Source organism: Psittacula echo (genome assembly GCF_963264785.1).
Source record: "Psittacula echo genome assembly, chromosome: Z".
NCBI lineage: Eukaryota > Metazoa > Chordata > Aves > Psittaciformes > Psittacidae > Psittacula > Psittacula echo.
In genome coordinates, this window is record NC_137742.1 from 13,299,076 (window position 1) to 13,326,839 (window position 27,764).

General features: G+C 40.3%; 1 protein-coding gene across 1 annotated transcript; it reads left to right on the forward strand.

The window, feature by feature from the left end:
* Window positions 1-3,940: 3,940 nt before the first annotated feature.
* Window positions 3,941-20,960, forward strand: TARS1 (threonyl-tRNA synthetase 1). The gene is made up of 19 exons (XM_080637932.1): window positions 3,941-3,975; window positions 4,361-4,441; window positions 5,344-5,534; window positions 6,737-6,860; window positions 7,984-8,105; window positions 8,305-8,422; window positions 9,747-9,811; window positions 9,890-9,968; window positions 10,511-10,657; window positions 11,630-11,728; window positions 12,468-12,634; window positions 13,173-13,335; window positions 13,425-13,562; window positions 14,311-14,388; window positions 16,249-16,349; window positions 16,469-16,573; window positions 17,152-17,224; window positions 17,943-18,057; window positions 19,730-20,960. The coding sequence occupies exons 1-19, from the start codon at window positions 3,955-3,957 to the stop codon at window positions 19,876-19,878; spliced, it is 2,136 nt and encodes a 711-aa protein (XP_080494058.1). The 5' UTR covers window positions 3,941-3,954; the 3' UTR covers window positions 19,879-20,960.
* The last annotated feature ends 6,804 nt before the right edge of the window (window positions 20,961-27,764 follow it).

The window sequence follows — 27,764 nt, forward strand, 5'->3', positions numbered from 1 at the left end:
AGAGGGAGGAACAGTTTGGTCTCCATAATGTGCAGTCACTGCTTTTTCTGCTAAGAGTATCAGGAATGATGCCTGATTAGGCTAATTCTTTGGGGGGTTTAATTTCATAGATTATGAAATTCAACTTTTCATAGTATAGATATTATGTAAATATATCTGGTGTTACATGCATAGAAAAGACTATTCACAGAGGAAAAAATATCAGTGATATCCATAGAGAAAAAAAGCTCTTCAGAAACTGGAATTTTACTATTACAAAAATATCTGAAATAAACCACACTCTCAGACTTTAAATTCTGAAATACAGCAAAATGAATCATAATTTTTTTTTTTTTTTTTTTTTTTTTTTAAAGGGAAAGAAGGTTACCAGAAAAGTATTTTGTATTCTGGAAAATTCCTTGTATGGGCAAAAACGTTTTATGTAGTAGAATAGCTTGATGATGCTCAGTTATAGTAAAAAAGCTAGTTTATATTTAGGTACAAAACCCAAGGGTGTGTCCAAGAGCCAGAAGTTTGGCAAAAATGTTGTATCAACATGGTTTTTAACTTTAGTTCATTGTAACAGTTTAAGTTGTGATTAAGGACAGTTAAGGACATGTGATTTTAATTTTATTTTTTTTTCCAGTTTATCACCCCTCTTCCTCAGTTCATGAAATTGCTTGCATTTTATTTCTCTTTTTAAGTTTCTGCTGCCTTGCTGTTTTAACCAAAGAATAAGAAATGGAAAACAGGGGCTCTGAATCCCCATCTCACAGCCCAGTCACAAGACTGACAGCAGAGACCAGAGTGGCAGTCACAGATCCACACAACTGCAGACAGCACAGCTTCTCCTGAGACTAGTATCCAAAACTGACTTTAAATGAAAAGCAAACAGTGGTTTATTTTATGTCTCCTACATTTGACCAAATATAACGTTATTGTATTCTACTGAAAAACCCTGCTAGGTAGTAGAGAACAAACTGAGCCTGAATAATGTGAACGTATTGTCTCCACAGCTGCAGGTATGAGGTGATGGGAAGACAGGCAGTTGACAAGGACCTGCACCCTGGGACACAGGTGAGACAAGTCCGTCACTCCGTGGTGTGCTTCCAGTTTACAAAAGGGCAGTGGGATTTCTGCTGTTAGTAAGGATTTTCTCCCTATCAAGCATAACCATGCATCTCTCCTCTAAGAAGCAGAATAATGCCTGGTAGGTATAGAAAACCTCTTGGCACCTCAAAGACTACATGCTGTAGTGACTATACACGAACCCTTCATGTAAATAGAAACAAATTAAACTGGTCTCTTTCTTTGTATGAAGTATAAGTTATTTTCTTACCCTCCTAAAAAGAGAACTATTTTCTTTCAATAATAAGGCCACAGAAGTTGCAACAGTATCAAAGGCCAAGGCTCAGGTCCAGTTTTCATGGCACATTCCACTTTGAGTCAGGACTTCAGTTATTTTCACAGGTATTTTAATTTAATGTCAACTTTATTTTTTTATTTCACTTCATGAGTGGTTAAATTTCTGAATGTACCTTTCTAAGTTTGCTGTACTGGACTTGTAAGAAGTCTATTGCTTTGCTGCATCAGTCTAGGTGAAATTAAAACAGAAAAAAACTGCACAAAAACTTCAATTCTCAAAGCTGAGGTTTCCGTATTTGCACGATTTTGTAATGGGAGCTGGTAGCACTTCAGTTACTGTAAATGTGTTACAGGTTGTGAAATATTTTTCTTAAATATTCCCCTGAAGAAAACTTTTTCTTAAAATATCCTTTTTTCCCCTTCCTCTGTTCCTTGTATGTTCATTTACCTTTTGCTTTTCACTCTTTTTGACTCTCTTCTCCTTTTAATAACCCTGATTACTTTTATATATATTTTTTCTTTTGATTAACTTTCTAAATTTTTATTTGAATTTTCATTTCGTTTAGATTTTTAATTTTCCTAAGTGAAATATAAGCCAAATGACATTGCAACTCCCATCAAACTTTCCAACCACATTTTATTCAACAAACTCTAAATGAAGCAGAAACACCCATTCATTCACTTGGCGATAATCATTAAAGCACGCTGAAACCAATTTACACTGGCTTAGCGGCCGGTTGAGTTCAGTCACACATCTTTAATAACGCTCCTTCAGAGCGAAGCTACTAAAACAGTCCATTAGTTTCATATTTTATTCCATAAATCCTGTTACCTAAAGCTGTGAGCATCCTCGAGAATGTTTCTCACCAGCACAGCGTGGTTCGCTGCTGCCACCGCCTGGCGTAAGGGACAATTGCTTTTGAAATTCTTAAATCATCTTTCCATCAGGTGTCCATTCATTTTGGCTTAGATAATTTAACTATAAGCTCTTCGTTGTGCTTTTAGTTGTAATTCTTCCACTCAAAAAGATTTTAGAAGGCATTTCAAATCTAAAAATTATTATTTAAAAACATATTAAAAATATTCTTTATATCACTAAACACTGTATTACTACACAGTAACTTACATATATTATTAAATGTTGTTTAAGAAATATTTTTGCCAGCACTTATGCTGTCATATTTTACATTTAGACAGCAAATAAATTATGCAGATTTAGGCCTGATACTGTCTTTAAGTTCGTATTTCCTACACCTTCCCATTTTAATACATATATTAAAAAATATGTATTAATGTATAATGTATAGGAATACATTTATTACTATATTAATAAAATATGTTAATATTTAAACACATATTTGCATTAATTTAAAAATATATATTTGCGTTCGTTTTAAGTTCCTCGATTTGTGATTAATTAATGCAGTGATGTTCTCTCAATGGTCCTTTCCAGCTACACAGCTAGTATTTGAAAGCTATACTAATCTGCCTGGTTTTTCCTGAACTTTTTTCTTGCAGCACTAAATCCATGGAGTATGAAGCGCTCTGATGCCCACCTGAGCACTTTTTAGGCCACTGAAACTCTAAAATCCCTGATCATTGCTGCAGATGAAGACGAAGCACCTATTACTGGAGGCAGAAGCGGTGTGGGATGCTCTGCATACAGCAGAGGCCCAAACCAGATAGAAACTCTGATAGAGACTCTGAAAGAGACCCTTCCAAGTAAGGAAGCTATACTGTGATTTCTTCAGAACATGGCATCTTGTCATAAACACCTTTCCTAAACTAACACACCACAGGCCTTGGGACCAACTGCTTTGGGAGTCCATAACACCATAAAAATGTGCTGAAAGTAACTTTTCTATATGAAAACTATTTATTATTATATAAAAACAAAACAGCAGGGGGTGAAGGGGAAGAGAGTTACAAACCAAAAAGCCATGCCTGAACATCACATCCTTTTCTTAGAGATGCTGAATCTTCCCTCAACGGGACAGCGTTAAGCAAAGCAGCCACACTCCTGCAGTCCAGGTCTGACAGAATTCCCTCAGAACCTCTTCCACTTTCTTTTCCGCCTGGGAAATCAGCCATTGGTCAACCCGGTTTTTGTTCTAGTTTTGTCTTATTAGCTGATCCATCCTTGACTGAACCTCTGCCCCAGCGGAATACCAGCGTGGACTCCCTCACTGCCACCCCGCTCCTCAGCCCCTTGCCACCGTGTTGGGGCCCTACAGCCCTGCTGTCGGGGAAAGGCTGGTTGTGTTCCCCTCTCAGGAGCGAGGCGAGCAGCACTGCGAGGACTCGGGCCCAGCTTCCTGCCCTCAGGGAGGCGGGCACGGACTCCGCCATCTTGAGCTGCTCAGGCGCCCCACTGGAAGCCTGCGCTCCCGCCGCTCCGCGTCTTCGGCCACACACCCCTGGCGGCACGGCCCTGCCCTCCGGCCCTACTGGCTCGGCCGCAGGGGCTGGGCTCCGCTCGGCACAGCTCGAGCAGGATCTGGCTCGGTCGTGCGGCTGCCCCCAATTGCATCAGCTGCGGCCGTCGAGAGGCGCCTGCGCGGCGCCGCGTCCGCCCCTTCCAGACTACGCTGGGTGGTTCCACCTGCAGTCATGGCGGGCGCTGACAGCCAGGTGGGTCAGCTCCGCGGCGGGCCGCGCTGGGGCACCGGCTGCCTCTCACTCCCCTCACTGGGCATTATCCCGAGTCGGGGCGTCCCGTTCTTCCCGCGTCAGGCCTGGGGGGGGGTGCAGCCCTGTCTGGAGGACGGGTGCTGACAGTAGAAGGAAGCTAGGCCTCTCTTCCCTTGCCCTCTTAGCCGGGGGTTTCCCCAGCTGCGGCGGAGCAGGGTAGGAAGGCATGGGGTTTATCGGGAGATAAAGAGCAGGGAGGTGCGCTGCGGTTCCTCGGGGCGAAGAGGCCGGGGCTTTTCCTTGGTGTGTGGGACAAAGGGGGGGCTGAAGCGCTGTAGTATGAGCGGCTGCTGGAGAATGAGGAAATTATGCTCCCCTTCTTCAGGTAAATGCTGGGGGAGAAAAGAAGGCAGAGAGCGGAAAGAAAAAGATGAATGAGGGGGCCGGCGATGGAAGGCGAACGGAGGTGAGCTGCCTTTGGGCCACGGGGGGTGGAGGGGTTGAAAGATGCAGTCTCCCAGTTGCTGGCTTACACATTACTGGCATTGCTGCACTTCATCCCTGTCAACTATTTTTATCTGATGTTACAGTAACTCCTTTTCTCAAAGTTTGCCAGGAAGTGACTTTGTTGCTTACCTACACCAAGTGGAATTGGTGCAGTGGGGGAGCAGCTCAGATTTCCATTAGTTGCTTTTCACTGTGCCCCTGTTTGCACTGAGTGATAAGCTGTGGTAAGTAGTGAGTATCTGGAATGGGGAAACCCAGTGTAAGGTGCTGCGTCTTTTCCATCTTGATGGTGGGTAAATACAGATCTCTCTGACTGCACAGAGAGAGACAGCTTCTCGCCAGCACTAATCCTGAGCCAACTGCACAGCTGTACAGTTTTGGTTGTACCCAGGCTGATAGACATGACGTAATTTTGTGTTGTGCGGGCTGGTGTCAGTTCCTGTCCAGGTGGCTCAGAGTAGAGAGGTTCCCTCAGTTTTTTGACCTAATACGAAAAATCTGTTTTTATGTTGAACTTCTGCAGTCTTTTCAAATTGATTTTTGTCCTTGCGTAGCTCATGGAAGAAGTGTTCAATCTACTGTGTAGCTTAGTAATAGATGTGTACTTTATTTAACAGGCGTACAGTGGTACCTTTCGAAGAAGTAATTTTTATTAAGCTGAAGTTATATTAATAAATCATTAATACTATATCATTAATCTGTAATAATAATGGCTGTTAGATATAGCACATGGTATAGATAAGGTGACAGCTGCTTGTGAAAAGTACATCCATTCTGTTTTCATTTCTGACATAATGTGATACTAGATTACTCTAATAATCTATTCATTTTTTTCCGTTTGTCTTTATTCATTATATACAGCTGACTCCCTGGCCTGCATTTATCAATGAGCGTTTAGAGATGTACAATAAACTTAAAGCTGAACATGATGCGCTCCTTGCAGAAAGAGCTGCAAATGACAGTAAACCCATTAAAGTTACATTACCTGATGGCAAGCAAGTTGATGCTGAATCTTGGAAGACTACTCCTTATCAAATTGCTTGTGGAATTAGGTATGATTCTATTCTGTGACATGCTCAATCATTTTCAGACAGCTCTGTGTTTGCATGTTGTAGCTCAGAGGATATGTGTAATATGTAATTTCAGTAATTTATCTCAAGGCATCTCAAGGTGTCTTATATATAATAAGAAGGAGGTAACTAGTAGGCTTTTAGTTTTGGAGTGTATTTTTTTTGCCTTCTGAAGATAGTTTCTACAATTATGTAAGAATATAACTGGGATTTTTAGACACAAATTACTTGTATATTTTCTCCCATAAGTACTGTCATACAATCATAGAATGGTTTGGAAAGGACCTTAAGATCATCCAGTTCCAACCCCCTGCCATGGGCAGAGACACCTCACACTGGACCATGTTGCCCAAGCGTGGTCCAGCCCGGCCTTGAACACTGGCAGGGATGGAGCATTTACCACTTCTTTGGGCAGTCTGTTCCAGTGCCTCACCACCCTCACTGTGAAGAACTAATTTTTAACTAAATTTACTAGCACATGCAAATCAGTTTGCATCAAGCTAGGGAAGATGACTGCTGTGTGATGTTTCAGTTGATTTCAGAGGGAGTTAACAGTAGGAGTATTTTTCACTTAATTTCATTTTTCCTTGCATGGGGGTTACCCATGCATTGCACTTCTCCACGTTACTCAAACTGCTGTGGACAAGATTTGAACAATAGAAGTTGGACACCCTGACAGTTAAAATTACAAAAACTGGGTGATTCCTGGAGATGAAATGCCTTTTTTTTTTTTTTTTTTTTTTCTTCTTTTCATGGTTAGGTGCCTTGTCATTGGAACTTTTTTTGCTTTTATGTTTTGGGATTAAGGAAAGGGGTTTTTGTTTACTGGAAATAAAACTATAAAGTTACAACATCAGAAATGGTATTTGATAATCTTTGAAAGAGAAGCTCTTTTATTGCTGTAGGATTTTGAAGTCAGGTTAGTACTTTGATGTGGCTGTCTCTAAGCCAGATATGTTAATGAATGTATGATGTCAAGTATACAGCAGTTTTCTTCCTTCATCTCTGAGATACAAGTAGGATTTTCATGAATGTTATTAAAAGACATGCTAAACTACTCATTTATTTATGACACTGTATCTACTCTGAGCACTCCTGAAAACTTTACTAAGCGTGGACGGTGAATTTGGGAAACTTCTACTTGTCGATTTCAAAATATGATATACTGTGTATTTATTCTGTAGTCAGAGTTTAGCTGACAACACTGTTATTGCTAAAGTGAACAAGATGGTTTGGGATCTAGACCGTCCTTTGGAGGAGGATTGTACCCTGGAGCTGCTTAAGTTTGAAGATGAAGAGGCTCAAGCAGTGAGTATCTTCCACCAAATTTGATTGCCCTTGGATTTGCATTAAGCTTAGCCTAGAGTAGTTATTTGTATCTTCACCATGTTCAGAAGATAATGATGAGGGAACAGGTTTGCTGTGTACATCTGTGTTTTCTATTGGTTCCTTACAAAGGAATTGCAGTAGTGCAGATTATACACATTCTGCTGTGTATTTATAGCCACATCTGCTAGCAGTTGCTGTAGTTTATGTCAAGTCTGTTCTTGTTAAAACTTTATATTTGCAACCTTCATGTTTATGTAGGTATTTTGAACTGATCTCTTCAGCACTGACTTTGAATGCAATACTGGGTGCAAATGTATATACAATCATAAAAGCACTGAGTAGGCTGCTCTTTTTACTTCGTACATGCAAAAGTTCGTACTTTATTTTGGCTACTTATTCAGATAAATGTGAATATCCAGTAAATTTGTAAATACTGTTTTCAGAAAAAATCATTTGGTACAAGAAGCTGTCAGTCAAACCATAACAGAGGTCTTGCATTCAGACTTAGGGTTTTCATATTGGCAAGATGATGGCTCCTGTGAGATTTTATTTTTTTCTGGGCTGTGCAAATGAAAGCAGATGTTAAGTCCTATGGATACAGTTTTAATTTGTCAAAACTTCAGGTGAACTACAAGACGGAGTATAATTTTTAACTGAAATGTACTTCAGTGCAGCATTTCCTGTGCGCAAAATCTTTAGATTAGGACTGCAACCTTATGTTAAAAGTGCACCTTTTGGTCTTTATGCAGAGCTGATTGATTGAAGTTCATAGGAAAAAAAAAAAAAAGGTTTCTGAGTTAGTTTCCTGATTTCTTGAGAATAACTGAATCATTTCAGTGATAGTTGAAAATAAGAATTATTTGCTACTGTAAAGAGTTTTCCAGTGGAAATACTACCTTTTGCATATATCGGTGCTTAGGATGAGTGTGTGACTGGCCTGGACACTTTTGCTCTGGAAACTGTTCCAATGTGGGATCTGCATCAGGTACCCTGGAAAGCAGGGTACTTGGTGCAGATTTTGAGTTTCAGAAAAGGTTTTAAATGAAATACTCAGAAATGCACTGTGTGTGTTCGACTGATCCCCTTTTTTTGCTTCCGTTAGGTATACTGGCACTCAAGTGCTCATATAATGGGCGAAGCTATGGAACGAATCTATGGTGGCTGTTTGTGCTATGGACCACCAATAGAAAATGGATTTTATTATGACATGTACCTTGAGGAAGGGTAGGTTTTGTGTGTTTCTTTATTAGGAGCGGGGCAGTGGCAATCACAGCAATATTTCTGTTACCTTCCTGTTCCCAGAACAAAGTTGCTTTGTTCCTTGTAGTGCATCCCATCCACAAGCTGGTTCATTGCAACAGGATCAAGAAATTGGAAGTGAAAGCAAGAATGATTCACTGTTGTGTGTGTGTATTTATTTTAGGGGTGTATCAAGTAATGACTTCTCTGCTTTGGAAACCTTATGCAAAAAGATAATGAAGGAAAAACAAGCTTTTGAAAGACTGGAAGTTAAGAAGGAAACACTGCTTGAAATGTTTAAGGTAGGCTGTTTCAGAAGGTTGTTTCTAGCATCATGCACTTACTTATTTGTAACTTTAGCCGCATTTCTCTTAGTGGTAGAGGAAGGTTAAATTTTTTAAGGTGGTATGTTTTTACAAGCTGATTTGTGGTGTTTAACAAAACAAACCAGGAATGTGCAGTAGGTTTTCTGCAGAATTCTCATTCTTCCCCTGGGTGACCTTGGCAAAATCTCTGAAGCCATGTTCTTTATTTCCCACAGATGTAGATTAGGAATATATTATGTGGAGTTATGATGTATGTCTGTATTATATTGGCTGTTAGTAAAGTGCTGTGGTGATACTGTTGCATGTGCTGATGCATTCAGAAGGCTTCACAGAACATTTTTTAGAATGAGGACTTCTGAGAGGTCCAGGGAACACTAAAAGCTGATCCTTTCTCTTTGGACCTAGCTGTAAATAATTACCTGGCATTCCTGAGATAGATGTTACTCAGTTTTCACTGTTAGGAGATCAGGCGAATCATAGAATGGTTTGGGTTGGAAAGGATCTTGAAGATCATTTAGTTCCAAGCCCCTGCCGTGGGCAGGGACGCCTCACCCTCAACCATGTTGCCCAAGGCTCTGTCCAACCTGGCCTGCCAGAGATGGAGCATTTACCACTTCTTTGGGCAATCTCTTCCAGTACCTCACCACACTCACAGTAAAGAATTTCTTCCTTATATCCAACCTGAACTTCCCCTGTTTAAGTTTGAACCCATTACCCCTTGTCTTATTGCTACAGTCCCTGTTGAACTGTTCCTCTCCAGCATTCCTGTAGGCCCCCTTCAGATAGTGGAAGACTGCTCTGAGGTTTCCACACAGGCTTCTCTTCTCCAGGCTGAGCAGCCCCAACTCTCTCAGCCTGTCTTCATACGGGAGGTGCTTCAGCCCCCTTACTATGCAACCTCCTCTGGACTTGCTCCAAGAGCTCCATGACCTTTTCCTGTTGAGGACACCAGAACTGCATGTAGTGCTTCAGGTGGGGTCTCTTGAGAGTAGAGGGCATTTAGGTTGAAATGTACCTTCATAGGTCTCTAGTCTAATCTTAAGCAGAGGGCATGGGTTCAGCACTAAAATCAGACCAGTTTTCTAAAGGCTTGTCCAGTTGGGTGTTCAGAACATGTATGGATGAGGACTGTACAACCTGCTGTCTGGCAGCTTGCTCCACTACTTGACTGTCCTTCTATCTGTCTTTTATAATCCTCTTCTGGTGCAGCACAGCATCAGGTTTGCAAGTAATTCAAAGTGCTGACCATCCTTTTGGTTAACAAGGAGATAATAAATATGTATGCTTCTTTTCTTCTCAGTATAATAAATTCAAGTGTCGTATCCTGAATGAGAAGGTCAATACTCCAACTACAACGGTATACAGGTAATTACACGTGCATCATATTACTGGATACATCTTTCTGGGGTGAAATATACCAAATGAATGTTTTCCTACTCTTAGGTGTGGTCCCTTGATAGATTTATGCAGAGGGCCTCATGTTAGACATACTGGCAAGATTAAGACCATAAAAATTCATAAGGTAAGTGCTGAAAACTGCTTAGACAAATGTTTTCATCGAAAATGCATTGCTGCCTTTGAGCCACAGGATGGTGTCTTACCCAAGAATGTACTGTGAAATGAGTAGCCTGGCCAAAACCTCACTGCAACAAACTGGGAAGGAATTGCATTCTGGAATGATACTCAGGTGGTGTGAAGCCCATGTAGGTGTCCCGGGCCTGCACTCCGGTGCAGTTAGGAATGTGAGTGTGGCTTAAGGCTTGGCTGAACTGTATCAATCAGCGTTTACAGTTTTTGCTCAGCTGATGGTTATAGCTGAATCTGAATAAATAGTTTTAATAGGGTGGCTACAAAGAGAGCAAATAGGTTTAAAAAAACAACAGAGAGCTTGAAACCACCTGCTCGTTTTGGATTTTTTTGATCAGTGCTATGAACATAAGATTAAAACTCTCCTTATGCTTTAGTTGTTTCACATTAAATGTACTGATTTATTAGTAATTGCATGCAGTAGTAGTAAAATGTGGAGGCTCCTCTTCAAGGTTTCATTTATTTTTTTGCATGCAGAATTCTTCTACCTATTGGGAAGGCAAGGCTGATATGGAATCCCTCCAGCGGATCTATGGAATTTCATTCCCAGATGCAAAAATGCTGAAGGAGTGGGAGAAATTCCAGGAGGAGGCTAAAAACAGAGATCACAGAAAAATTGGGCGGGTGAGTGTTTTTCTGCTAATGTATTTCACAAACACTGTGTGGTTGAAGCCCCTTAACAAGAAGGATCTTGAATACAGTGTATACATGCTGCCACAATCAAGGCGTGACACAGCTGTATTTTTAATCCGAGTTGCAAAGTTGGGTAATTTTCTCTCAAAGATCATAAAAAATCTTAAAGCAGATAACTTCTCTTTAAACCTTTTCCTGCTTTAAACACATTGACATCTTTATTCCACGTATCAGTCAGAACAGAACATGGACACTTCAGTCTGCAAAACAAGAGCTCTTCAGTTTGCAAACAGTGCTCATTCCTACACTGCTGCAGCCATTTCACTCACAGTTATTTTCTGTGTGATTTCAGAATTTATAATATATTTCTATGGGGTTTCGTTTGGTTTGGTTTTGGGTTTGTTTTTTAGCTGGAAATGCCTATCAGCTAATAGATAGTCCTGAACACTATTACAAGGTCTCCTGCCTAGTACATTGGGGAAATACACAGAAAAATTCACTATATGTGCAGGCCACAAGCATGTGCATAGTTTGTCACAACAGCCAGCTACAGGTGACACATTGAGCTCATGTGCAAATAATTACAAATAGCTGCAGAAGCAGAACTAAATATCACTTGCCAAAGTACAAAGGGAGCTCTGCGGGCACAGTTAGCAGTTACACATAAATGCAAAGTTTAGGAGCATCATTAATGAAACTGAAAACTGAACAATCTCCTTCCTCTGTAAGTATTGATGGGGATATAAATACTAGTGAAAATGCATCTCATCTATTGGCATTGCTTTTTTTTAAACAAAAAAAACCCAAACAAACCCAAACTTTGAATAGTGACGCCAAGTCAGTAATAATTCATTTATAAATATTAATATAATAATATATGAATATAAATATGAATATAAATAATGAATGTTTAATGAAAAGATGGTGTACAGATACCAAGTTTCTCAAATCTGTTTTCTGCAGGACCAAGAACTGTTTTTCTTTCATGAGCTCAGCCCTGGTAGCTGTTTTTTCTTGCCAAAAGGAGCTTACATTTATAACACGTTAATTGAATTCATCCGGGTAAGGTCTTTTGGAAAGCTTCTTACAGAAGAAATTGCTTAGTTTTAGAAAAATACGTAACAGCATGGTACGTGTAACAGTAGGAACAGCCCTGCATTTCAAGTTAGTTGGATCTTTTATTCTGTAAGCCATGGAACTAAAGAAACCTGGTTTCTTTGAATTGGTGTTGTCACAGTCTCTACAAAGTTATGTTTTTATCAATGCTTTACACCTGCAGTTAAAGCTATGATAATGATACTTTATAGTATGAATTCTTTAACATCTAATAGTAGCAATAAGCTTACACTACAGTTGTCCCACTGATGCATATTGATTTGTTTTAAAAGCTTACTAAATTTCACTCTGTAGAGCTGTTTATTATGAAATTATGTGTAAGGATAAAAAAAAATCCTGATCTTGTACTATTTAAAGTCTGTCTTATTACTCTACATTAGCACTGCAAGGTACTGTCAAGTGTCACTGAGTAATTACAGACTGCTGCTTTGCTTGCAGGGAAGAAACTTGTTCTTCTTGCCTACTACAGAGGAATTGTTTGGGGGAAGGGTGGTGCTGGTGGAAGGGATGTATCCTGGCATGTCCAACTTGAATTTTACTTTCCTCTGCCTCTTCTGGCCTCAAGTCAGGGGCTTTTTTAGGGCAGCATTTGTATATTTTTATGGCTGTAGATTGAAGGCTAAGTAACATTACTTTAGTAATTCTGTCTTTTTAGTTATTTTGTGTACTGGGTCTTTTGTTTCAGAGTGAGTATCGAAAACGTGGATTCCAGGAGGTTGTTACTCCAAATGTTTTCAACAGCAAACTCTGGATGACTTCGGGGCACTGGCAGCATTACAGTGACAACATGTTTTCCTTTGAAGTCGAGAAAGAAATCTTTGCTCTGAAGCCAATGAACTGTCCAGGACACTGGTAAGTACATGGCAAATCCAGTTTACCAAAGATGATGCTGATTTAAACACACAAATCCTGTTTCTTTTGCTTGCTTAATTGTAAAGAGATCTTCTGGTATCCAGATGTGACATGCTGTCAGGAGTGATGTAATTATGAGTCTTGTTGACTACATGCTCTCTTTGAGACACTGAAAAATACCATTTTTTCCATCATTACAATGGCTATGGTTTTGAGCTGAAGCTTACCGTAGTACGACAAAACCTGGATATCCAAAATAGGTACTGGGTCATTGTCAATTTTGTTGCAATTCAGGCATCCAGGTTTTAATGCTCAGTTTTAGGAACTGTTTTATCTTCTGTTTGGTGAGGGAAGCATACCGGTTATGAAAGGATTATCTGCATTTATTTCCCTGACAAAAGGAGATGTGAACAATGGCTGTATTCAGATTACATCATTGGCATTATGGGCATCTGCTTAGGTACTGGCTGCTTCTCACTGTCTGTTCTTTGAAGAAATTGATTCTGGATGAGATTCAACTAATAAACTTTTCCTTCAGCCTTATGTTTGATCATCGCCCAAGATCATGGCGTGAGCTGCCACTACGTTTGGCAGATTTTGGTGTTCTGCACCGCAATGAACTGTCTGGAGCTCTCACAGGACTCACTCGAGTACGCCGGTTCCAGCAGGATGATGCTCACATATTCTGTGCTATGGAGCAGGTATGGGCTGCTGTTAAATGAAATCAGGTATTAAAAACAGAATAACTGATTTTTCCATATTTGAGACTTCTGTTTCTGTTTTCATAAAGATTGAAGAGGAGATTAAGAGTTGTCTGGAGTTCTTGCGTACTGTGTATGATGTCTTTGGATTTTCCTTTAAACTGAATCTTTCCACTCGTCCTGAAAAGTACCTGGGAGATATTGAAGTGTGGAATCAAGCTGAAAAGGTAACAGTAGTTTTATCAACTTTTTGTATGAAAGAAAGGCTGCAGCTTAAAGTCCTGTAAGAACATACTGGCTTCTAGGAACTATAGCGACAGCTGGGCATCAGCAATATTACTTTAATAACAGTCTTCAATTCAGTCTGGCTGCTGTAAATAGCTTACCCTCCATACAAAAGCAATCTCCAATGTCAAAATCAAATTACCGCTCTCTCTCTTTCTCTCTTTCCTTGTATATTCTTATAATAAAAAAACAAAGGAGGAGGAGAGCCAGTTCTGGCAGTCTCTGTAATAGAGCCATTTTCCAAAAGCACAGTTGCTTTCATGATGAAAGAGATGGGGTTAACCCCTGCAGGTGCAGTGCTAGGAAGAAGATATAGCAGGAATAGATACTGGGTATATTGGGATTGATCCCCTCTCAATATTATCTACAAACTTTGAATCTAGCATAAAGCTTTCTCATCTCTTAGCTAACACTGCTTGTTTGGCCTCTTCCAAAATGAACGGATTAATTCTTTTTTGTTTATTTATTCATTGAATATGGACTTTTTTTTTTTTTTTTTTTTTTTTTTTTATGCTGGGGTTCTTCCAAAACTTTTATTTTTCAGAAAATAAATGAGTTGCAGCAGTAACTGAGAAGTGCTGAAAATTTGGTAGCGTCACATATCTGTGGTAGTAGGCTGACATGATGCTGTAACATGGAAAGACAGCAAATGATTGAGAAACACTGAGTGTATCTGTTCTTTATCTCTAGCAACTCGAAAACAGCCTCAATGACTTTGGTGAGAAGTGGGAGTTAAACCCTGGTGATGGAGCTTTCTATGGACCTAAGGTTGGTGTGTTACTAACCCTTAGCTAGGTTATACTTTTCATTCTGTTTGGATGAGTCAAAGAGCTGGGATTTATAAGAAGGGATTTTTTTTTTTTCCCTTGTAGTTACCTAATACCATTTTAAGATGCTGCCTGACTGATGTTTTGTGGTTTTCCAGATACATAAACTCTGACAAACTCTGGAGAGAAATAATCCTCTCTGACCCTTGCTTTCACTTAGCCTTAACATTCACTTAAACCCAATTTACACGTATAAACCATTTGTATGCTGCTTAAACAGAGCTGGTAAGTTTAGCGGGAGACATGAACAGAAGGTGGCACTGTAGGAGCTGTGTTAGTAGAGCAATTGCTGCATGAGAAATAATCCATTGGATAGTAAGTTAATCGCAAGTCACAAGAAAACCAAAAACTTTCTGGTTAAACAGTTATTTTGAAAAATATTGCTTTTACTGGCATAGTTTTGTAGCTGTATTGAGTTGCTGGTGGATTTTGGTATTTTTAAAAGCCCCTTGTATTGTTTTTTTGGTTTTGTTGGGGTTTGTAAAGCTTGTCTCCTCAGTTAACTAGGGCTTTCTAGAAATTCCTGATACCTTTTGAGCATAGGGACACACAGCCTTGCAAAATTACGTGTAAATCTTTCCCTAATAAACCTACACTACATCTATGTCTACATTTAGTCATCTAATCAGCTGGTTCTGATTTCTCTCTTTTTATGGTAATTGGATCAATTTCATTTTGTGGGTTGTAAGTGGAATGTATTATAGCATAATCAGTCATAATCTTGTTTGCATTTTACATTCAGTAATTCCCTCGATTTGAAAGGCGGCAAATATCAGGAACCCTTCTTAACCTTAATTAACCTTATACTTGCTCCTAATACACCCTAGCCAAAGTAAAGCGAGCAAACATGTAGTATTTTGCATGGATTTTAATGGAAAGTAGTTAAAGCTCCATTTTTAAGTTAAGCCCTACATCTAGAAAGCTTAAACTACTTGTATTGGACTTTTTTCTACTCTGTAACTGAGGGGTTTGAAATTAAAAAAGGTTGCAATTTAGTATTTTTGGTGACTAGCTGAACTATGATAAGCTCTGCTTTCTGAATGGAAAATTTGAACACATTTAGAACTTCACTTAGTAGAATGCTGATCTGTTTGTTTGATATATAAATCAAAATAAGGCACTCAACTGCAGCATACAGCGATACTGGTAAAGTGATGAATAAGAGAGCAGTGTTCTAAATGAATAAGGTCAGGGCATTATAAATCTACTGTTTTCTATCCATCTGTTTGTCTAACTTGTATCATAACTATTCCGGATTGAAGTGTAAGACATGAAAGAATAGGCTTGACTGTAGATACTCTTAGTATAGAACAAGTGTCAGTCACTAAGATGAACTCCCCTGGTAAGTGATCTCCCATGTTCGTGCCCTGAATATATAACATTAGCTACAGAGTATTCAAATACTACTTGAAACAGGAGTGTAAGTTTGCCAGTTTGAGTTTGAAGAAGTCACGTTTTTGGAGATACATGTTCAGTTCTAATCGTATACTTGCGCTTGTATGTTGCTGAATTCTGTCAGCGAGAAGGCCCATTAAAGTCCCAGACTGAAATTCACAAAAAATAGTCTGAGTTTATGTCTGTCTACATGTTCACCCTGGTTTTAGCTCTAACATGATTTGTATCACAACCTGCAAATCATTTAAATCCTAATATGTGCTGAAGTAAAACTATATTGTGTAAAACCACATACAGTTCCTCTGCACTGAGTGAAGCCTTCCATCTTAAAACAATCAGTTTGCTTTCAGAGGAACATGCTTGCATCTTAAACCGTAGTAAAAGTTTCTGTCTTTTTGGTTTTAAGATTGACATTGAGATTAAAGATGCCATTGGCCGCTACCACCAGTGTGCAACAATCCAGCTTGATTTCCAGCTGCCAGTCAGATTTAACCTCACCTTTGTCAGGTAAGCACAGAGACTGTTGGTTTTAATAGCTATGTAATCCAACTTTGCTGTCACTTACAGGCATAAGTTTACATCCAGAAAAAAACCTTACATTTAAAAACCCCGATCTTTTTTCACAGCCATGATGGCAATGACAAGACAAGACCAGTTATCATTCACCGGGCTATCTTGGGATCTGTGGAGAGAATGATTGCCATTCTAACTGAAAACTATGGAGGCAAATGGTAATGTTGAAAAGTAGATTTATTATTCAGTTTGAGCAAATGTTTTATGTAGAAGAGAAATTAGCCTCAAGCATGGAAGAATCAAGACAGTCTGTTGTACTTGCTTGCTGTAGAGACATGCTGTAGGTATACCTCAGGGCAATCCTTCTGAACCATTGTCCTTAGATAATAAATAAGTCTAGATATGGTAGCCTCTGCATGATACTACTCGTGCAGGTGCCGCATGCGTCCTATCTGCCCAAGGTGTTTATCTGACTATAACAAGATTTAAAAGTAAATGTTTTCCCATGATTAGTTATTAATAAGCTCAACAACTCAATTATCATTTGTTGCCTATCGTAAAGACAACTTCAGTCTTCAGGTCAGAAAGTAATTGTCTGTACTGCAGTTGTTTGACACTCATTTTCTGGGGGAAGTAAATTGTAATGAGTATGAGGCTGTCGTCGCCTCTGAACCCAATCTAAGTAGCTGGCTTTATGAATCTCTTAAACAGATCTTAGTCCTATCTGTTAATTGGATTTTTCAGTCTTGAAAAAATACTGAAAGCTTTATAAACGTGTTTTGTTTGTTTATTGAAGGCCACTCTGGCTGTCCCCACAGCAGGTCATGGTGGTACCAGTGGGACCAGCATGTGATGAATATGCTCAAAAGGTGAGTATGTGTTTGGGGGCTTTTTCTTTTTTTTTTGTTCTTTTTTTTTCTCAGTATATTGTGTTTAGTTGATGTACTTGGTTATTAATAGTATTGATCTCAGATAAATATTACAAGTCTTTGCATATTGCATAGTTCCATTCTTATCTTACAATGACAGTTAGCTGCTGAAATTGTAAATCTGTCTTAAAGAGGACCTGAGATAGATTTGGGACATCTAAACAAGTACTGATCCTTGTAAGATTTTTATTTTTGGAAAACTTACTTTTTTCTTCTCACTAGCTCAAAAGCTGTCTTACCCTTCAGATTTTAGTTTCCCACATCTTGCAGAGCAGTAAGAAAAATGAAGATCCAGCAGACCTGTGTTTTTTTCAAGCACACAATATATAAATAGTCTGCAAGATACATTTTAAAAAATCTCTTCTAATCAGAAAGCTAATCCACCATCATGCTGCCTTTTATAGTATGAAACTCCAATTGCTGTTTGGCCCAAAACACTAGATATTCATGTAACTGCTTAAGTATTTAGTGTGTATGTATTTGCATGATAGCTGACCTGTTTTCATTTCTTGAACTGGGCTCATCTCCAACATCTGAGCTAATGACAGTGCCTTTGTTTTAGGGGTCAGATAAGCTTAGCTGGCTTAAGTCTACAAGTCATGAATTGTTCATTGTCATGAATATCCTATAGTGACAGTTTAAATACTTTTTCTCCTAGGTCAGGCAGCACTTCCATGATGCTGGATTAATGGCAGATGTTGATGTAGATCCTGGGTGCACACTGAATAAGAAAATCAGAAATGCTCAGCTAGCACAGTATAACTTCATTCTGGGTAATGTTTTTGTTATCTTATACATTTGTTATCTTGTCTTGGCTGATTTCCTCGCATAGGTTATAGTATTTGATCTTCTGTGAGCAATGCAGAGAGCTATGCAGTGTTTTAGGTCACTTTGTTCCTAAGAGTCTTCGTTCTGGAGAGCCTCTCCTGCCTACATGATGGGCATTTCTGGCTTGGATAGCTGTCGCTGAAAGGAGATCACTGTGGCCCAAGGCATTCCTGCTGCTTTAGAAAAAGACCTTTGCTTTCTTCTGGCCGGCAATATAGAGACATCTATGAAATCTCTTGTCTTTTATCAGTCAGATTAAGTGATTTTCCACTCCCCCCAATAAATTATACTCTTTGTTTGAAGTGTAGCAAAAAAATTGCCATATTTTCAGTGCCTTCAGCTGTGGTCCACTCTGGAGCTATACATGCACGTGCAGGAGAAGACTTCCATAAAAGGATGGTGCAGGGAGACTTAGAAACTGATCCTGAAGTATGTGAGTTGAAGCAGCATGTTAGTCATGTCATGTAAATTGAGGCTTTAGCATTGACCCTAAAACTATCTGGGTTCCATTACAGTAGAAGGAAAATATTTGACAGAATCATGAATGAAGTTCTCTTCTTTAAAACTTTAAGCATATGGTACAGCTACTACACAACCACATTTTATCTTCAAGACCTAAAAGAAATGATCAGTCTATCAGAGAAAAAATCTCACCCAATTTATGTTCAGAGGTTGTTTCAAAGAGTTGTCCCAACTGAATGTAGATTGGGTACCGCAGAAACATAACGTTATATTAGTAATGAGACATACATGTTATCTTGGTATCTGTATCTAAAATAGCTTTGGGATTTTCCAATAAACTGTCTTTCTGTCTCTGTAAAGAAAAAAGATAGCTATTGGTTATTTACAGTCATGTTGTCTTTCTAATCTTTGCTAATGGAGTAATCCATATCCAGAGCACAAGCCTGATGAGGAACAGCTGAGGGAACTATAGGGTTGTTAAGTCTGGAGAAGAGAAGGCTCTCTGCAACTACCTGAAGGGAGGGTGTAGTGAGGTAGGGTTACTTTTCTCCCAAGTACCAAGTGACAGGACAAGAGAAAACGTCCTCAAGCTGCACCAGGGGAGGTTTAGATTGGATATTAGTAAAAATTTCTTCACTGAGAGGATGATCAGATATTGGAACAGGCTGCCCATGGAAGTGGTAGAATCTCTGTCCTGGAAGTGTTCAGAAACTGTGTAAATGAGGCCCTTGGTGATACTGTTTAGTGGTGAACTTGGCAGTTCTGGGTAATAGTTGGACTTCATGATCTTAAAGGTCTTTTCCAACCTGGTTGATTGTATGATTCTGTGTTTATTTCTCATTTTGACTTTGTCTCTAATAATAAGTTAGTCAAGCTGGACTTTCAAAGTTTACTTCTATCTTTACCCATACTTTGCTAAGGTGCTGTTTATAACATGCTAAAGCCTGTTAAATTAATACAAGATTAAATAAGGCTATTGGCTGTTACAGATCTAAGCTGGGGCAGCTGGGAGGAGGGCAGAGAAGGAATTGATGTGTTAGTTTGTAAGCTTTTTAGAATTTTTGTTTAGTACATCTAAGATTTAAAGGAATAGGACAAAAAAAAAAGGGCTTGCTAAATGTTAAATTCATTCCTTTGCATCTGTATTGTTTCTAGTTGTTGGTGAAAAGGAGAAGGCGAGTGGAACAGTTAACATCCGCACCCGAGATAACAAGGTGCACGGTGAGCGTACAATTGCAGACACTGTGGAGAGACTGCTGGATCTGAAACGCTCTCGCTCCAGACAAGCTGAGGAGGAATTTTAACACTACCTGCTCTACCTGGCATAAAAAAATGATCTAGTTTTCCTAATTCAGTTAGCCATGCAGTTTTTATGCTGAACCAGATTTGAAATATGTTTCTCATTGGACTTTCTACTCATTTTAGCAGAGATGTTTCTTTACTCAGAAACATCTGGTTTTGTAAAAATCAAATTTTCACAAACCTTGAAGTAAAATTTCCTGGCCTCTGATCAGTGTCAGATGAGGCAATATGAAATGACTTCTTGTACCTGCAAGGGCAAATGGGAATGTTAATCAGGGATACCCATAGCATTCTAACTACCCTGTTAAGAATAAAATGCATTTAGATAGCAAATGTTTTTCGTGAAAGTTTAAAAGCCTTAGGCTTAAGAAACCACATAATAACCATGCACTGCATCAGCCTTTGGAGTATCTCCTTTCGCAATCCTGTCTGCTGGTCTTACACCAATTAAATGTTGACTGAACAGTTCCTGGTCTTAGGAGCAGGGAAGTAAACAGGAGTCTTCTCCTTTCTTCTCCTTCCGTAGTGGTTGGTGCCTCTGGGAAGGTCTTTGCTCTCACTGTGTGACATTCCTCACATGGGGCTGCCTGCCACACAGTACTGAGCTGCTAACCGAAGCCAACTGTACCCTCTTCCAAGGCAGTATCTGAAATATGCTGGCTCTGCGGGTAATGCCGTTGCAGCTGTAGCATGGGGATAAGATTGTCTGGAAGAGGTAGGGCCAAAGAAACAGCTAATGAAACCAGGGAACAGTGGGTGTTTCTGTTCATGTCCCTGAGGTGTCCTTTCAGTAAAGCTGTAGACATCACAGCAGAAACAAGAATGTACTTAACTAAAAGGGATAATTACTATTTTTTCTTTTCTGGATAAATGCTGTGTTTCAGTTCAATAGGTACAGTCCCCTTCCGTGGAACACTTCCTTCCTAAGCCTTTTGTGCTGGGCATCACATACTCAAATTAGCAGCCCCTCCTATCTTGCAGTTAGGGGATCTCATAAATGTGTTTTGGGTTTGGTGGGGATTTTTGTACATCTGGCTGACAAATGTCTGTTACTGACAAAAAATAAAATCATGGTCTGAGGGTTTTAGGGTTGTTGTGGGTGTTTTATTTATTAATCTTAACTGACATGAACAGCTTCCAAAGGTAGTTGATAACTGTTCCTTTAAAAAGAAAACTATTGCTACAGCCTTAGCAAAGAGCATACAAATAATGAGGAAAGGTTTGAAGCATCCTGTCTCTTGAAAACCTCCAGGTCTCCCTATTTCCTGTGTTATCTGGGCAGAAGCATTTAATCTGTCTTCTCCTCACTGACCTTCCTTAGGGGATGGTGGTAACATTAAATTATTGTGGATTCAGTCTCACCAGGTCTCAAACCCCGGCAACTTTTAGCAAATTTTATTTCCTCCTCTGGTTCATTCCGTCTAAATATTCACTGACTGTGGAACAAGAAACGGAGAAACTTCCACTGCCTTGCTGCTTTCAAAACTATTTCAGTGAGGGTTAAGTGGGCTGTTACTTTCTGCATTTTGTGCCTGTTTTAGTTTGCTTTGAAGTGACTGGTGCTCGTGCAAAATCCGATGTCAGCTATCCCTGGGGAAGAAGGACTTCATCATATGTTGAAGGAAAACTAGAGTAGATACCAGTCCTCCAGGGAAAATGAGCTAATAGCTCTGTGTCCCCAGGAATTGTGCCTCATACCACCTTTCCACTAGGCTTGTGTATTTGTAGACAGAGCCTTTAGTTTTACAGGGATCCCTGAGCACATTAGCATTAAGCTGCTAGAGTTGTGTAATGAGATACTGATAATGCAAAAAATGCTAGCCAGTGCTGCATATGCCTCAGTAGGTGTCAGTCTTGGGCAAGTTACTCTACAGAAACCTCATTTAATTAGAGCATGTTTTAAATACCTACATTATGATCTATATGCACGTACATTAATACTTTACTGGAAATAGAACCTAAGCGTACAGCTCACGTACCTCCAGCAGGTTGTGGACTGAGGTGTCTACATCCAAATGGTGATAAGTGCAATGCTGTGCTCAATTGCCATCTCAACTCACTCTCTGCTGCTTTAAGTTCTCCAGCTTCCAGGAGGTGTGGATGTGCACAGAAGCAGCACTGACCTGGCCCAAGCAGCATATCCTCTCTTGGTTCAAGCAGATGTCCTCTAAAGAGGACTTTAGCCTTTGCTAGGACTAGGCTTCTTAGTACTGCACATGTCTTCTAATGTAGGGGGCTGTAACTCTGAGGTCACAGCTTAATGGTGGGACTGCTTGTCAAGCAGAAGAAAAGCCTTGGGATCGTTCTTCTCTGAAAGCCACTTCTCCAGTTCTGAACAATGTGCTCTGATTGCCAGCATTAGGCAAGAGAAAACATTTGCAGTTTGGTTTTCAGTCTGTATGTCCCCCAGGAGGTCTTCATGGGCATTTCAGGTGGGGTAGCTGGTAAGGTACAGCTCCAAGTCTGCTTTACTTCACAGCAAGTGTTGTTTGCTCATACCTTAAAGCAGATTTTAGAGCAAATCACTGAAGGAGGCACATTGAATGACAGGGAAGGAAGACGCCTAACCCAATAGATTTGTATAGACAAGTATATACATATAGGGTCTGGCAGGAATCACTGCAGCAGCCCTCAATTTTCTATGGAAATCCTCAGTTCTGCAAACTCTCCTCAAAGAGTTTCCCCTGGCCACGCTGGATGTTGCCACAACCAAGGGTAGTTCGCTAAGACTCTTCCTGTCACATCTTGGGATGGAATTCCCAGAGTGGCTAATGCTAGTTCCTCAATTACACCATTGGGACAATGTGACACAGTTTCAAGATTCAGTCCTTTGGTAAAAGAAAGTGAGTTTGCCAGTTCTGACTCTTCCCTTGCTAAAAACAGGCCAAAATTAAGGGGTTTTTGAAAACTCATTTCAGACCTTTGGTTCATGCTGTGTGTAATTTCTTGACTGCTTTCACCTTCTCCACAATCTTAATGGCACTGTCAATGCTGGCAAAGGTCTAAGCAATTGTTCTTCAAATGTGATAGTGCTAAACTGATGCTATGACTGTTAAGTATTGCAAGAGGTTATTAAAAAAAGCATATCCTGCTTGGTGCTTGGAGAGTACTTCCAAAACCACTCAGCCTTTCTGCACACCAGTGTTTTCCATTTGCCTTGAACAGGAATATTCTTTCACAGTTGTCTGGCTGCAGTTGATGCCTTGTTAGCCTCTGTGGTTGAGTATACTCGTACAGAATGAGCGGCATTTGGACTTGTATCAAAGCGAAGTTTTTTCACATTAAGAGAGCCTCTGAAGCAAGGCATGCATTAACATCTTCCAATAAATCACTACAAGGAACATGTGCTCAGATAAACTGGGGCAGCCAGGAATGTTTCGTAGTGTTCTCAAATGTTAAAGGTAAATCATCTGGGTTACACATTTAGTTTCCATACATAAGATATCTGAATCCTTCTGATAGCCTTCAGTTGTATCACAAAACTCTTCTGCAAACAGGAAAACTCTTGAGATGCACAGAGGGCAGCTGTGAAAAATTAAAAAAACCCCACAAACAACACCCAAAGTGTCCAGAAAAAGAGTTTGTGCCAGTTAAACATGACAGGGCTTCCACAAAGCAACTGTGTGTATCTATCTGTATTAAAAGATAAGGTAGTAGGGACCACTTGAGTAGAGGCACAACATCTGAATCCATGCTGCAACCATGAGACAGCACTGTCTTCCCCAGAGTCTTTGCAATTACCTCTCTGGGATCCCCAGAGATAGAAGGAGAAACAGGGTCAAGAGCTTTGGCAGAGGGAAGCAGAGGTTAGGTGAGAAAGCGTGGAACAATGAGATACTCTCCTTGCTGACATCCAGGTGCAAAGTACAGTTAAGCTTCTTGGATTTTGAAGCATCCCACCCTCATAAGGGTTTATCTCACTAGATCAGAGGAGAATATGTTCACTGCATGCCAGTTTGGGGGTGACACTTAAAACACCTTTTGCTACCCATCACAAGATGAAAGAGTTTTATAAACGAGACATTTATTGATTCATTACATTTCTGAAATATGACTGTTTTGGGAATACTCAAAACTAACACTTGTACATTGAATGTGTATGGCAACATCAACACAAGTTAACTTGATATTCTGAAAGAGCTTAAATGCACAATGACATTAATCTAATCATGTTTAATATGTGGTTTCTCAGTTCCACACTTCAGGGACAAACTCTAACCGGTCTACATCATATTAGCAATAACAAGAAAATTTCCCTGTATCTTTGTTTAATGGGATAAAGGGCCATAAGGATGTAAAATCCCTAACCCTGCGTATCTGCAAGGATGTCAGGCTGCACACTGGAACAGCTTTGAATGAACTGAGCAATGGACTTCTTAGCTATGAATATTGAAAGGCACCTTCTGTTGGCGCAGACATTGAAATGTCAAAATGGGGATGATTACTAAGTGGACCTTCCCAAGAAACCATAGCCAGCTTAGAATTAGTAATCACACAATGACATTAATTCATATTTACTCCATTTAGCTATGGGAAATCGAATCACATATACATACTCTGAGTTCTGGCCCGCACATCAAGGCAGGTAGTGTCAGCAGAGGGATCAGGTGGAGTCCAAATACCTTCAGATCATACTAATATGACACAGGGGTTCTTCAGGATTTTTAAACCACTGTAAGTCTCTGAGCAGATCACCCCTGGACAGGCTGTACATCCACTTTACTGCCAAGGCTTTCCTTTCTCTCACTGCAAGGCAGATATCACTACACTCCTCAGCAGCAGGAGGCTGAGCTGTTAGTATCTTTTATTGCCAGATATTCTTATGAGATTCTTCACAGGGTGGAAATAATAACTTCAGAATGTTTGGGGTTTACTTTCCAATTACAGGGTTGGGTTTGGGGTTTTTTGGGGGGATTTTTTTTTCAGAAAGAAACATTTTCCACAGAATAAGGCTTTCAAGATCTGATTAGAAATGATCATCACGCAACAAATCTCCGTTTCATTGTATAATATATGAACTTGTATCATTTTGGATTTGCAGGTTTAGACTTAAAGAGGAAAAAAGAGCACATTATTGTAAGGAAATTCAGAGCTGGTTTTTCAGGGCTCAGCTCCCTCAAACTAAAGCTCAATAATTCTTTCAGATTTCATGTGGAACCTGCATTCAGCCTGGCTGGCTTGGGAAGGACAACTCGCTAAAAAAAATAGGTGTTTAAAAACAAATCAGCTCTCGCAACTGAATTCAAGAAAGATCTCAGTGTCCAGAGTGGGACTTCAGCGGAAACTAGAGCTCAGTTCGTAACAGCAACCAGACGATGCCTGGCCTCAATGTACCTAAACTGTGGAGTCCTACTCTTCTTAAAGCTCACCCCTTGTCATGCATGGAGTCCCTGTCCCAGATATAGAATCCCCAATTTGGTTCCATCCTCTGCCTGAGGGGATTCAAATCCAAATTCCCAACATCCAAAGGAGAGCAGACTGTGAGGCTGGGGTCTCTCCTTTATAGAAAAAAACACAAGAAAAGGGAAGAGAGTAAGGGAATACAGAAGACAAGGCCTGTGTGCTGCCCCATTGATCTGGGACTCTTATTGCGTGTTTCAAACACATTTCTTCTTTATCGCAAGAAGCTACTCACTTCTCACCACCAGCACATAAAGTTAGAATCTTCCTTTACTATTTCTGGTTTGATAAATCTTGAATTCCCAGCAATTAACTCCTGAGTTTTCAAGATGCTCCATGACTAGCCAGTGGAGCACTAGGTACAATGATACACTGTATGGCTTTGTGTTCTAGACAAAAAACCACTTTGCTAAGCAATACTTTGTTTACATGGTAATTTGTTATCTTCCAATTACCAAACTAACCAGAACATGTATCATAAACCACTGATAAAGTAATTTCCGTCATCCCTATGTATGGAAGATAGTACAGGGTGATTACGGCAAGCTGTCACTCTTTTTCTAGCAGTGTTTCTGAGTGAATGCAAGAAAGTAGCGACTACAGCTTGTGACATCCATCTGCACATCAACTGAGGTACAGCAAATAATGCAGTTTTCCCTCCACGTCAGTCAGAAAAAGCAAGAATTGCAGTGCTTGGAAATACATGCCTTGCACTACCCATTAAAAATTAAGGAGGAGAGAAGTATCAGGATGTATCTCATATGCAGCATTAGTCTCATCACAGTAGATGAAGGACCTGCTGAAGGTCAAAACACTGATGCTCCTTTCATCCTACCCTGCCGTAACCAGGATAAAGTGCTGCCACTGCTGAAAGACTGCAACAAAGCACATTTTAGCTTTGTTTTCCTCAACAGCAAACAAGAGGCAATCAGGCAGTATCTGAAACATGGCTTTAGCCATGAGGCAAGAAAAGGAAAAGGCTGCAGGAATTGTCTAAGAGAAGTAAAGGAATGGAGAAGACAGCAGGGTGCAGCAAATGAGAGAGTGCTTTAGGACCCAGGCCTGGAATGGGGAAGGAGAGCTGTCACATGCACATTGACATTCGAGTGCCATTTTGCTGTCGGCACAAGGCATGAGCTATGTGCAGAAAGCCAGGCTGACTTCTCAGAAGCCATTTATTTGCATGGTTTGCTCACCCCTTTGCTCCCACCTCCGTAAGTGGGCTTTGTCAGACTGCTGCACCAATTACACCTGAAGCAACCAAGGCCCATGTGAGGATGACCCATGGTCTAATTACCACTCATACGCAGCTAATCGGTCATGCTTGCTCAGACAACCATTTCTGGGCTTGCTACACTAGGAGGTGCTAGGAAACACAGGTGCCTGTGTCAGGGTTCATGGGGTGGTGGGTATTTGCTCTTCCTGCTCTCCTAGCACAGATCCAGTCATAGATGACAAAGGAAGTGACAATATTAAGTTCAGCTGCACGTGTCAATCAAAAACAGGGACAGAGATACCTCTGTTCCCATAGGTATCAAGAGCTGCCAAATGGGTCCTCTCTCCCTTCTCTTTCCACCACGGCTGGGCAGTGTGCTCATTCTCAGCTTCATATTCCTGCCAGAATACCATCTGCTTATGAATGGTAATTTATGCTGCCTTTGTTATGTGTCCTCTTTCTGAACATGATATCACGAGCTTGAATGGATTATCTGTATCACAGTCAGAGGCAAAATAAACAGCAGCAACGGAGCAATCTGAAGTGGATTTCTATGAATTGTGGACTCTTGGCTAAGCTGTGAAAGCCAGGGCTATGCCAGTTGAAGGAATACCCACTCAGCTCAAAATTATAACAGAAATCCAGACTAGAAGTTTGAACTGCCCATCCTCAGCTCTGTCCCTTCATCACGGGGTCACTCTCAAAAACTGTCTGGTGATGTGGCAGTAAATCATGTAATATGATTAATATAATAGTATTGATGCAGTGCCAAGGGACCTCAAACAAGATCAAAACCTCATTGTTCAAATCCGTACACAGGCAGCTTCTGCTCTGAGGAGCCTGCGATTTAATTACAGGGGGCACCAGGAGTGCAGAGCTCTCCGCTGACTTAGCCAGTGTCATTCTGCAGAGCCCTGACAGAATTGGACATTCAGGCTTGGAAACCAGGGGTCTACTCCCCACATCGCACTGCCTCTTCTGTTTGCTTTGTCAAGTGGCATTGCTGATTAGATTGCATCTGTTAGAAGAACAAACTACAGCAATGATCTGGCTGGAGCACCTCTCCTGTAAGGACAGGCTGAGAGAGTTGGGGTTGTTCAGCCTGGAGAACAGAAGGCTCTGCAGAGACCTTATTGTGGCCTTTCAGTTCCTATAAGAAAGATGGGGAGAGACTTTTTAGCAGGGCCTGTTGCAACAGGACAAGTTGGTTTTAAACTAAAAGAGTGGAGATTCAGACTGGATGTGAGGGAAGTTTCTTTATGATGACAATGT